The following is a 13,579-nucleotide window of genomic DNA, read 5'->3' on the forward strand; positions in this document are numbered from 1 at the left end:
ACATTTTTCTGTTAGAACACATAAATTCCCAGAATCTCATTTCAATGAAGATTTTGTCCTAAAATAACCTCCTTCTGTCATACAGTAAGTATAAATTTTGGTGACAGAATTTCAGATCATTCTGAGTAGGATTTAGGAAACCCAAAATCCTCCCTAACCTTATACTATCCCTGTTATAACACTATTCTCACATATCAGCACGTTTTAGTTTTAAAGCTTAACAATGTGTATGTTATACAATTAATGTACTGTACATTGACCCCTTTATAACGCTACCTTTACAGTATTTATGACCTGGGTAACTGTCCTATAACACAACAACGCCTTTGGTTCAGACTGAGGGCAGCCTTACTGCTCAGTCATACGTTGATGAGTCCTTGAGCCAGTGTTTATTTGATTTGAGATAAAATGAGTGATAATTTTTTAGCAGGACAACACAAGACTACACAGTGCTTGGATTATAATGGAACCACTTCAGGAAAACAGCACTAAGGAGTTTCTCACTTAACCTGAGCCCTATAGAACATCCCTGGGACCAACTTACCAAGGCCATCAATAGGAGGCAACTGCAGCCACTCAATGTGCACAGGTCCTTGTGCCAATGATGTTAGGATTGTGTTAATGGTCAGCAAGGTCATAACCAATACTAATTATCAAATTAAAATTATCAAATGTTCTTAGCTTCTTTTAGAATCTACTTGCTGTGATGGAACTAGACAATGATTTTGTCTGAACTTGAAAGCTCACAAATACATATACAATACATTCACAATACTGCAATACTTTATATAAACAAATAAAGCCAAACAAGGAAATGAGCGAGAAAAAAACTCAACAATATATCTGTTTCTCTATGATGTCAGAATGAATTAATTCCTTACCAACTTCAGTATTGCCAACCACAAGCTTGGCTTCAGGAAACTGGTACTTGAGATCAAGCAGCTCAGTGAGCGAGCTGGGTTGAATCCATGTGACTCTCTCTCCCTTGAATCGCAGCTGCTTGTTCTGTGATTTTTCCAGTCGCTACACAATCAGAAACACACTGTCAGCGATACATAATCTTACCAAGAACATACTATATATTCAACAAAATGTTCAGACATCACATTTAAAAAAGTACCTCAGATGTTTTTAATTTTTTTATCCAACAATTATTTACTTGTTTCTCTTCATTAAGGAAATGCTTTGAACCTCATCATTGTATTAAAGAGCTGCTGATATTTAAGACATTGCCTTTTCCTAAAAAAGAAATGCTTAATGCAAACCTGTAGCTCTGGTGGAAATATAAGCTCTTGTGTAGGGTCCAGAGGTATGAATTCAGAAACATTGAAGAGCTGTGCTGAAGATTGCTCCTGCAACTGAGAAATCAGAGAGGTTTTGTAGATCAGAAAGTGGATCTGCCTTCACTTAATGAGTTCACAAATTAAACAATTTAGGAAAAAAATATAATTGAAGTCATTAGCTTGACATTGACATATCAGGAACTGAAACTCATTCATAAAGTGCACACTGCATGTGGCACTGTGGCTAAGGATCTGTGCCTGTAGCTAGAAGGTTGCTAGTTCAAATCCCACAGCTAGCAGAGGAATCCTACTCTGTTGGGCCCCTGAGCAAGGCCCTTAACCCCAACTGCTCCAGGGGTGCCGTGTAAATGGCTGACCCTGTGCTCTGACCCCAAGCTTCTCTCCCTGTCTGTGTGTCTCATGGAGAACAAGTTGGGGTATGTGAAAAGACAAATTCATAATGCAACAAATTGTATATGGCTAATACACAATTACAGTATCTATCTAGACAAAGAAACACTTAGCAAGATAAAGGGAATTCAGAGTTCATAGTTCATATAATTTCAATGAATTTAATACTCTTTGGTGGGAAAAGAATTAAACAGAAGTGGGGTAGGCTGTATTCCCTGTGGGATATGGTGAATTGTAATCACAGATTTCTGCTTTTAATTTAGCTATGTTTCTGCTGAAAATGAAGTCCACATTAGATAGCTGACAGATACAAAATTCTGACAAAAGAGCAGGGGTCTCTGTTGCATGTATCCTTCACCCTACATAACAGTGCTGATAAGTGCATTTGCCCACTCTATTTGATTCTGCATTGTGAATATACTATATAATACTTACATTGCATCTGCCTTCTTTGTTCATGCAACATCCATTCTCCTTTCCTCCTGCACCACAGCAGCCCACATCCTACAACACAGAGAAACAACTGTACTGGAATGTGACACTTCCAGTCGCCTTGTTATTCATGTGACTCTTGGCGAATAACTGGGTGTCTTACAAACCCATAAATCCATTTTAGAACAGGTTTGTGAGGAGAGGTGGAGCCTAAGCCAAAAAGCAACAGGAGCAAGGGTACCAGTCAATGCAGGGACCACAAAGACACAGATACACGCACACCAGGGCAAGTTTCCCTTCCAGTAAATCTTTGGACAATGGGAAGAAACTGGAGCACCTAGAGGCAACCCATGTGAATACGGGGGAGATTTTGAACCCAGGGCTGCAGCACAATAAGGCAGCAATGTGAATCACTGCACCAGCGTGTGTCTCTGTCTTAAAATAGTAAGTGGAAAAGTGGGCGGAACAGCTGCCAGTAACAAGGAATATCAAAAGCCATTCTTATTCAGGAAGGATTTACTTACTCTAGCAAATGTTTTGTATCCCTCCAAAATGGGTCTGTAACCAGTGCAGCGGCACAAATTACCTGCGTGTAAAGGAAAAAAAAACACAAGTAGTATCTCTTTGATATAGTGATGAAGTTTCTGCTCTGAGCTACTGTGTTTTCAGCCTACTTATCAGAAGTATATTGAAAAAAAAATCTGAAATGAGCCTTTAAAGAATTAAGTTAAATCACACTTTAAAAGTTGGCAGAAAGGTCTTTGGAAGTAACTGTTTTATTGATTTTTTTAAAAGTATTTTTAATAAAACAACCCATCATTTATCAGGAGGGTTATAAACAATGTAATTTTGCAAAAGATAATAAATTCCTACTAATCTTATTATCATATAATCAGTCTGGGTCATGCTGAATCATACTGCTTTTCATACTGTACCAACAGTTTCTATTTCTAGATGTTCATCATTCAAAAAGCAAACACAAGCCCAATAAAGTCAGACTATCCTGCAGTGAAACTATATGCATTGTGGTGTGTTGTTCACTGTACATTTTTGTATACAACAAGGTGGACCAGAAAAATTTCACCTTTTTCCAAGGGTTAAAAAACGCCTCTGCATGCTTGCTGGCCCACGAAATTATCTTCTGTTTTTTTAGTTTGGTAAATGACATAATGTGTTTTAGAGAATGTTTGTAGAGGATTGCAAATGGATAAAAATGCAAAACAGTACTGGTATTAAATGAAAAGAGTTCAAAATTGTATATTAATGCAAAAGAAGCTCAGCAGAGACTCATTAATGTGTTAAGCACAAACAGTGAAATCAGATAATGGCATTTACTATAGCTTGGATTCCTGAGCCAGACTGTGGGATGTGTGTGTGTGTGTGGGGGGGGACAAGTAAAGTTTAATTCCACACTAAATTTCCACTTTTCAGCTTCTAACTATTCTCAATTAGTTCCTATAGCTGTGCTGCTGGGCTGTAGCAATGAAACTAACTGAATTTTATTTACAAAAATGTCCACTAATATATTGTCCTTACATTAGTTGGATTTTGATAGGCCTAATGCAGTGCAGTGCAGTACATTTTACCAGCTCAGGGTTGTGGGGGAGCCAGACTCCTGGCAAGCAGTGGGCAAAAGACAGGGTACAACTCAGCAGGACACCAGTACATCGCAGGCACACAGACACAATTAAACCTACCAGTATATTTTGGAACTGTAAGAGGAAACCTGGAAGACACCCATGTGAACATGGGGAAAACATACAAACCCCACACAGCTAGTACCCCATGTCTGGAACTGATCCCAGGGACCCAGCATTGTGAGGCAACAATGCTAACCACTGCACCATAGCACTGCCTGGAGAGATGTGCTGTGTTTAAAAAATACATATAATTTTTACAATCCAATTTCTGCTTTAACAGGCATTTTGAGATTCAGGATAGTGTGGATGTGATGCATGGTTAGACAACAGAACCATTTCCAAAATGGATGAACTTAGCACTTGAAAATCGCAGGTGCAGCCAATGTGCTACCTTGGAAAGCATCTTCGATATCCTTCATGGATGGGTTAGGCTCATTTCGCAGTAACGAATACATGGACATGACAATCCCTGGAGTACAGAATCCACACTGAGAGCCATGAGCCTTGGCTATTCTCTCCTGCAAGAAAAGTGTTTCATACTTAACTGTTAAATCACCTATCTGAACACTCCGCTGTTTAGAAACTCATTCACAGCCTTGGTGACACTTTGGGAGCAGCTAGAATTAAGCATGTCTATAAGGCATAGAGATATTCGTACTGTTCAAAACTTTCATAATCTGAACAATTGCTGAAAATTGGCTATTCTTCTCTCTCAGGTCAGCCTGTTTTTCATGCATGTGAATTTCTACTGCATGCCATAATTTACATCCTGAAGTAATTCTACAATGCAGGATATAATGCCAAATTTCCCTCACAAGCAGATGAAGGTTACAGGGGAAAGCTTTTAATGGTTAACGGGAGAAAAGAAAACTTTTATTTCCTGTAGAAACCGGTCAAGCAGTATCCAGTATGTGAATAGGCCTGTGACAAATATTGTGGGAAAATACCGCTGTATCACTACTGTGAAACAATTGTGTTAGAATTGATAATAACTTAAACATACCAAACCATAAAACTGAGAGCAGAGTGGTAACATTTGACTAATTTTATTTCCAGATACATATTATTTGTATTATTTTACGCAATCTGTGATTCCTCAACAATTTGTTGCAATAGGAAAATGTCTGAAAACTTAAATACTTGTAAACACCAATCAAAGTTCAAAACAGTAAACAGCCCTTAGCTTTGTGTGTTTTACTTTCTATTTACATTTGTGATGTTGTATATTTGATGTATAAAACACATCCTCTGTAGCTACTAATATAATCTCTGGTAGTCTTATGGCTTCAACGGCAGTATATTTGCATCATAGACCAGATATTCCTGATAAATGTCTGGAATTAATCTGAACTTGCACATTTGTAGCACCCCTCTTGAACATCATCACAAATTACCCTACAAGTGACTCACCAGGTCTTCCTCAAGGTTTTGTGCATTACTATAGAAGTCACTTTCTTTAACTAGCAAGTGTACCCGAATACCCATTTAAGTATTCTTTTCTTACCTGAACAGGGTGAAGTTTGGTTTTAACACTGCCAATTCCTTCCACTGTGGTGATAGCACTGTGATGCAGGGAACAGACAGGAGCCAGACAGGCATTTATAGAATAGTGACTATGAGTAGGTTGTCAAGGACCTGAGACTGGGAATTTGATTAAGAATATCTTTTGAGATACAAATCTAGTAGTAACTGTCCTCAGATAAACTCCATACACCACAGAGTGACTTCTAAATGTGCTGCGAAGGTGTATGTGAAATTGCAATAATGTTCTACTCATTTTTCATCTCTTACTCAACTCAGCGATTTAATTAATCTAATTTTATAAAGACATAGCCAACATTATAAGGATATCTATGATAATAAAATGAAATTTTAAAAAACACAAGGATCCTTAAACAAAAAAATACAAAAAATGTATAGAATTAAACATTTTTATCTCATAATTGAATATATACTTTGAAAAAAGTCTAATTAATTTGGAAATTATAAAATAATATTAGCATGATATGCTAATGGTTTTCTTTCAAAATGTTTCAAAACTTTCATACTTTTTTCATGTCAAATCACCAATTAATAAAATTGTGACCTATTTGCAATGGTTGATGATTGATAACTCCTGCTGTTAATTTGATTTTAAAAGTTCAAATATGACACAATTGACCAAATAAACCAATATTTTCCAATATTTTACTTCTGCTAGGTTTGATAAATATTTCTGAAAAGGGACAAACTCCTAATATCCCAAACCAAAAAGAAGCAGTTGAACTGTACATAAAGACTTTTAAATCAGAATATTGAAATAATGATTTGGTACATAATAATATATATATATATTCAGTTTTGCTGTTGAATAGGGAAAAAAAGCAGAATAACATCTGAATATCTTGCTATTGAAACCTAGGAATTAAAATTAGAGGCCCTTCCCAGTGTCACGGATGTCAGAAGGGATGAACCATGGAGAGGCAGGAGAGCTGAAAAAGACCCATATACGTAGTGGCAGAACGGGGGATTAGCATGGGCTCAGCAGTTCAGGAGTCGAATAGAAACCAATGCCCTCAGGCAGTGGACGTGGGGAGACCTGGTGCTAGGCGGGTCTCAGGACATCCGAACGTCAATGCTGAGCGAAGGTGAATTAGTGACCCGGAAATATATAGCCCCAGAGAGAGAGACACCGGAAGGACAGCAAAGCACAGGAAACTAGGGACAGGACAGAGTAGGAGCACCCTCTGACTGCAGAGGGCGTGACAGTACCTCCTCCCCTTTAATGGGCGGCTCCTGAAGCCCACACAAATAAGTGAGCTGCACAGCACTGGGGGGAGGAAAAACCTCATTTAACTGAAAGGAAACCTCCGGGAGTCCACGGCAGAGAGCTGCCCCCTCCTCCAGGGTATAAAAACCTGGGAGACAAGGGTAACAAACCACAATAAACAGATAGGAACCAAGAGTTCCACAACCCAGGGGTCAGGTTTTGAATAGGTATTTTTTTAAAAGGATACACAATCTTCTCCCGATGGGGATGGAACCGGGACACCATCACCGTACAGGCACCACACCCTCCCTCAGCACAGCCCAGCTTGGATCCTGTCAGACCCACTGTGAAAGAGCAAGGTCAAGGAAAGAGCAGTAGGACTGGAGTTCAAAAAGCAAACTTTGTTTTATTAATTTTATTAATACATTTCAGAAGTGCATACATGTTTTTGTTGTGCAGCAAAAAAACATTTGAAAATGCCCATTACAGATAAGACAACATAACACAGACTGAGGAAAGGTCCTAAGCAGTATTATTAGAATTAAATTATTTAAAGGCTGGGTGTATATACAATTAAAAAAAAATGAAACTGCTGATTAATCTTCATGAATGGAGATTCCACAACTTTGTTTACTGGATGATAGTCAAATAAGGGTAAAGGTTGGGTTACTTTTGAAATATGGGAACCAAACCTTTTAAAAAAAAAGCTAAAGGCATATGCACAACACTACACTACAAGCTAAAACCAATTGTGATGAACTGGCTGTAAACTTTTGACTGTATATTTAAGTTGAGTTAAATATATCAGAGACGCCATACTGTATATAAGCAATGAATAGTTGTTTTTTGCTAGTACACAGAATATTTTTGTCTATTATTATACAATGCTGACCTGGAAAACTACAGGCATTTCAATTTTTTTGTAGAAGGTGAGTGTCAGCATAAAATGTTCAGCATGTGTTGACTTGAACTAGTCAAGAGGTCCTGTCTCATCTTTTTAGCAATTTGCCACAGCGGGAATCTCTAATGTCAATTAATCCAGGAGCTGCCAGTGGCAATTTATGAGGAATCATTATAAGTGCATTGATATTAATGTGCAGTACTTCAGCAGAATCTTCTTCAGTATATTCTGTGCATACTGTAATTGGGTATGAACATGACAACATCTACTGAGCAAGAAAAATGTACCTAAAAAGTCAAAAGCTACTGTAAAGCTTTTGTATACCTATTTTTTTAAAGAATGCTCCTTAAAAAGCAAAACCTAGACTCTGTATATGCAAAGAATCAAACTCGTTTCTTTGTATATGCCCACATTGTTAGAAACGAGTGCACAAATGTTGAAATCAATGTTCAGGTCTTCTTAATATTTTCTTCTTAATAAATTAATAAATTAAGTGATTAGTTTGTCTTACACTTCAGTTGTTCTTCTTCACATACAACACATACAACATACTTCTGTCATTTTGAATACTCACTTTCTTTTTCAGACATATAGGTATACAATATTATGGTTCTTATATTAGATAGAGCTCAGAGTCATGAGTATTTGGGTTATAAAATTTAACCCAAAAAGATTATTTAACAATATTGTATATAAATGTATGTATAATATGAAACAGTATACTGTATATAGAAACTCCTCTCATCACATTTCAAACCAGTTGCAACTATATGCACTTCTTCTGGGGAATAAAAAATGAATCATCCTCTTGTGATGGCTAACATAGTAAATAATTGACCTGAACAAACTATTCTGAAGCATTATTGGATGAAAAGGATACACCCCTAAGCATAGTTAATCTGGTGTGCCAGAGTTGAAGGACCTAGTGGATGTTTGATTTTCAGAGAAAAACAGGATAAAAAACACTGACTCTTTGAACTTCTGGACATCTTAACAAAAATAAGCTTTTTTGAGTTCATTAAATTTCATTTTTCATTGTTATGAACATAGTTGGAAATCAGACACTTGCAATTTCAACCAATGATATGGTTATGAACTCCATTGCCAACAAATATTAAATCCATGCTTTTCTATTTAGGGTAGAAAAACTTAAAATGATCATTTCTACACATTACATCAAATATTATTTGCAATGTCCAGCCATTTTTGTGAGATGTGGTGTACAGTAATGGTATTGGGCATTCCCAGAGGCTACAAATGTAAAACATCCCATTTAAAAATTAGAATCAGTTGAATTTACAGAACTTCTCTTCATCTCAAAGGATCCCAAAGCAAACATAAAGGAATCCTTCATGTAATTTACCTTACTGGGGCCTAAGTGTGAATATTATGGCATAGAATTGATACTTACCAGTCCACCAATGCCACATTCAGCAGCATACTGGTCTTACAATACATCACAGAACTGACCAGGTGTAACCTTGCCTAGCTTCTGAGATTTGAGAAATGAGGCTAGACCATGGTTATGCTGTTGTCAATTATAATGGTTATCAAACCGTTAACAGCTGTGTGTGTTATGTAATTACAAACTGTTATGTGCTAGAACTAAAATAAAGTTTAAGCTTTATTTCTTCAATTAAGGATACACTTTCTTCTTAGGAATGTCAGCAAGGTCATTTCAGGTTCTGCATTTTTTTCCACGATCTGAAAAACAAAAGTGGTGGACTTTTCAGGCAAATCCATTTACACATGTCCAATATCTTTAAAACAGGATTATTGATTAATTTTCTAATTTCTTCATTGGCTTTAGGGTCATGGACAACAGCACAAGGCAGGGTACGCCCTGGACAAGGACGCCAGTCCATCACAGGGGACACACAGACACATACACTCTCACACCAAAGCCAATTAACCTACCAACATGTCTTTTGACTGTGGGAGCAAACCAGAGCACCTGGAGAAAACCCATGTAAACACAGGGAGGACATACCAACTCCACACAGATAGGTCCAGAGATGATCCCAGGACCCCAGCTGTGCGAAGAAGCAAACATCTGTGCCACTGTGCAACCCTACTAGAATGAAATGTACAGAAAATGATTGTGTTCTTCAAATTCAACATTTATAGAAGAAAAGTTTTTTTTGTTATTTTAGGCTAAGCGATATGGAATATGTGCACTAAAATATGTGCCAAATTTAAATGTGTATTTTAAGGTGAATACACAGCTAACCCACTGAACAGGTTGTTGGCATTGGCCCAGACACCTCCCATGAGCAATTGGCCAAACCAGTTTGGCAGAAAAGCAGATGCAAAAAATGTACTGCATTTTACTTAGAGAGAGGCACTGTAGAAAATGTACTGTACAACGTATGTCTGTTACAGATAAAAAAGAGCATTTATTTTCAGAAAGTCATGGTGTTCGTGAATACAGAGAAAGAGTTGTAAAGATGGGGTCACCCTGTACCAAAATCGCATGTGGAGGTTTTACTGTCCCCTTTCATATCAGAGGGGAGATTTCTTTTGGAGGGTGGCACAGCATGCTGTGTTTAGCATTCTTGCCTCACAGCGCTGGGACCTGGGTTCGTTTCCTGACCTGGCTTGCTAGCTGTGTGGAGTTAGTGAAGAGGTGAGTTCCTCCCGTGCTTGTGTGGGTTTCCTCTGAGTGCTCTGGTTTCCTCCTAGAGTCCAAAGACATACTGGTAGATTAATCAGATTCTGGGAAGAGGAGTGAATGTGTGTGTGTCTGTCCGCCTGCCCTGTGACCGACGCCCTCCTGTCACTTGCACTCTCAGGACACATACGAAGAGCACAAAATACCTCCTATGCTTATGCTACTTTCGCACAATTTGTATTGTATTGTAACGCTTACGGCCGACAAGTACTGTGTGTAAGAGCCGGCGTACCAGAGCGGGTGACGTCACCGCCCTTCCCTGTGATAGCAGGACCACAGCTACTGGGCTGTGGAGAGATCTCTCTTTAGCTCACGGGGCTAGGTCGCTGCAGAGAGACGCGGAAGTCCCGGGTTCGAGCCTCCAGTCGGGATGGGGCCGACCAGATGCGGCAAGGGCGCCCGCCTGAGCCCCCGTTGCGTTACATTGGTCCTGCTATCACAGGGAAGGGCGGTGACGTCACCCGCTCTGGTACGCCGGCTCTTACACACAGTACTTGTCGGCCGTAAGCGTTACACTCTCCCCCGCTTAAATCGCCGTCCCCAGCGAAGGGCTATCCCATCCCACTCCTGACACCAATGTAACGCAACGGGGGCTCAGGCGGGCGCCCTTGCCGCATCTGGTCGGCCCCATCCGGACTGGAGGCTCGAACCCGGGACTTGAGAGATCTCTCTTTAGCTCACGGGGCTAGGTCGCTGCAGAGAGACGCGGAAGTCCCGGGTTCGAGCCTCCAGTCGGGATGGGGCCGACCAGATGCGGCAAGGGCGCCCGCCTGAGCCCCCGTTGCGTTACATTGGTCCTGCTATCACAGGGAAGGGCGGTGAAGTCACCCGCTCTGGTACGCCGGCTCTTACACACAGTACTTGTCGGCCGTAAGCGTTACAGTATTGTAAATTATATTGTAAATGGTGTCATTTATTGTATCCTATTTTTTTAAAAAAAATCCTTTTATTTATTGTATCCTTTTATCCCTCTTAACAAGCTCGCGGAAAAAGCATTTCATTGCCGACAACACTGATGTATGCTGTACTGTTCGTGCATTGAAAAATAAACCTTGATTGATTGATTAATTGATTGATTGATTGATTGTCACCTCCTGCAGGATGCACCTTGCCTGCTTTGCTTTCATTGCTTGCCAGGATAGGTTCTGCAACCCCGAGTTAGAAGAAGTGGTTAGAAAATGGATGGATGTGTTTCTGTTTTACTTAATATTAGAAGTAGGTTATAGCTACCATGTTACTAAATTGGAGGGGAGGGGTTTTATTTCTGTGATTCTCAATGATGGGGGGTTACAGTGTTACTAAATTTCCCTCAAGGAATGTTTGTATGTTGTTACATGTATGCTATACATGTAAAGTTTTGCACATAACCCTTTGCCATGACATGAAAACACATTCTAATTGAACTGAATAGAGAGAAAAATATGTAAAGACTGCTGCAAAACTGCTTAAGCATTTAGGCCAAGCCTGGAGACCAGGTGGCTTGCTGGATAGCGAAGCTGCAGGAGTACAACATTAATGCAGCACTGGGATACCGAGGCCCTGTGTAGACAGAACAGTGCACTGTGAGCACTGTGAGTGCTGTGAGAGGAAGGTTCAGGAATGGGACCCCCCCAATGACCACGAGCTGCCGGACATGGCTCCCAGACCCTGTGCCAACACGGGGACAGGAAGCCCATCCAGAACTCCAGGAGGTTCGCAGTGGATGCAGACCAGAGAACACCCCACCTGAGATGAGATGGCTGGGGACCCACCCTCATTACAAGCTCATTAATCAGTGGCCCAGCTTGCAAATTCAAGACGGTGTGCTGAATGGGCGCTGGGTGCACCCTGCATCAGGAGAGGGGCAGTGCCCTTGGCACTGAAGAGCCAGGTCTTCCCACGCCACGCTGAAGACTAGGCACATCACAGCCCACTCGGGGGTTAGGCATTTTGGGGTCACCAAAATCCTGGCCTGGCATAATGAAGGTGGGTATGACAAGATGGCGCAGACTGCTGTCAGTGCTAGGACTCCTGCACCACCCGAAAGGATCTGTTTTATTGAGCCAGTCACAATGAACCACTTCACGCGCTGGCGGAAAGCTTACACCCTTACATAAGCTTATTTTGCATTTTGAGCATTTTTTCATCCTCTAGAATATGCCAACTCAGTGACCCTTACTGTACAGTTTTCCCTCAAGGCTCACCCCTTCTTGCCTTTCCCTTCTATAAAGGCAGGGAGCAATTTTCTTTCTTTGTCTTTGCCTTGGGTTATTCCAAGTGGATGCACTTTGTCTCTTCTCTCTCTCTAGCATTAGCTAGAGCCAAATCACTGCAAAGAAAAGGGCCATAAAGTTGTCTTGTCGAACCTGAAGCAGGCTCTGCCTGCCTTTTATTCCCCACCTCATATAAACAAGACCATTTAATCCACAGAACAAACAAGTATTAACATTTTAAGCATTTATAAAAAAAAATCCTAACAATTTTTAAAAATGTCTTGGTGGCTTGTCAAAGTGCTGCAAGAGTGAATGTTGATAAAGGCGACGAGGTGCACACGTAACAGAGAACGATTATTTATTATACTAAAAGCGGGGCATTTATTCATACACCATACTCTTTCCTCACCCTAACCGGAAAATGAAATAACACAAAACAAACGCATCTATACTGCACTACGCACCTGAGATAAAACGAATGTGAAAATAAACTGAACATACAAACATTGTTACTAATTCCCTGCTTTACTACTAACAATAAATTATCATTATCGTACCCTTTTAACTGTAGTTTATATTATTACTAACATTAGTAGAACTAGTTACACAAGTGGTCAAATCTAAATATAATACGTGAAAACCACTAATCTAAGCATATCTTAAACGTAGCTTAAAGACAATTTTCGTCTTTAAGCTCTATAACTTGCATTAGGCTAAATTAAAACTGTTTATACGCCATTAAACGTATTCGTCTTGTGTTGTTCAACGAGAAATTACTATTCAATAGAAAACAAAAGAAAAGAATACCTTTTTCCCATTGACGAAGAACACCAGCTCGTCGCAAGTGGAATCCGAAGCCATCGCGTCCCCGATCAGCAGGGCAATGAAGTGCAGAATCCTACACAGGTGGATCTGTGCTTGAATTTCGAGGTTTTTAAATACCTGCCCATTTCCATTGAATACTGGGAAATCTTACTGAACTTGTCGCTTTTATATAACATATCGCATGACAGAAATGTCTCGTCTGATTTATATTATTTACTGATAACAACTTACATATAAAAACCTAAAGTTACTTTTCTCGTTTTCTCACACACTTTGGCTGTCTTAAAGTGCGTATCTGTTTATAACAGGTTTATTTTTTGCTTTTGGAGATTTCACAATTTCGTCCAATAAAATGAATCACAATAACAATGTTTTTTGACGTTTCTGGTTCGTATCACTATTCCTTTTTTTGTACTGATGAGGGTCTGCGGCACTCTGTAAATAAACTTGCTTTCTATATTGTGAACGAAAATAC

General features: G+C 39.6%; 1 protein-coding gene across 1 annotated transcript in view; it reads right to left on the reverse strand.

Annotated features, from left to right (window-relative positions):
* Nucleotides 1-13,579, reverse strand: part of xdh (xanthine dehydrogenase) — a 62,305-nt gene that overhangs the window by 45,625 nt on the left and 3,101 nt on the right. The window contains exons 2-10 of the mRNA XM_069179473.1: nucleotides 13,087-13,177; nucleotides 9,063-9,120; nucleotides 6,763-6,859; nucleotides 5,271-5,379; nucleotides 4,158-4,284; nucleotides 2,651-2,712; nucleotides 2,130-2,198; nucleotides 1,266-1,358; nucleotides 882-1,023 (exon numbers count right to left, since the gene is read on the reverse strand). Coding sequence (XP_069035574.1) covers nucleotides 882-1,023; nucleotides 1,266-1,358; nucleotides 2,130-2,198; nucleotides 2,651-2,712; nucleotides 4,158-4,284; nucleotides 5,271-5,379; nucleotides 6,763-6,859; nucleotides 9,063-9,120; nucleotides 13,087-13,140 — 811 coding nt within the window. The 5' untranslated portion in view covers nucleotides 13,141-13,177. The remainder of the gene's footprint in view (nucleotides 1-881; nucleotides 1,024-1,265; nucleotides 1,359-2,129; nucleotides 2,199-2,650; nucleotides 2,713-4,157; nucleotides 4,285-5,270; nucleotides 5,380-6,762; nucleotides 6,860-9,062; nucleotides 9,121-13,086; nucleotides 13,178-13,579) is intronic.

The sequence above is a fragment of the Lepisosteus oculatus genome, chromosome 2 (genome assembly GCF_040954835.1).
Source record: "Lepisosteus oculatus isolate fLepOcu1 chromosome 2, fLepOcu1.hap2, whole genome shotgun sequence".
Taxonomy (NCBI): domain Eukaryota; kingdom Metazoa; phylum Chordata; class Actinopteri; order Semionotiformes; family Lepisosteidae; genus Lepisosteus; species Lepisosteus oculatus.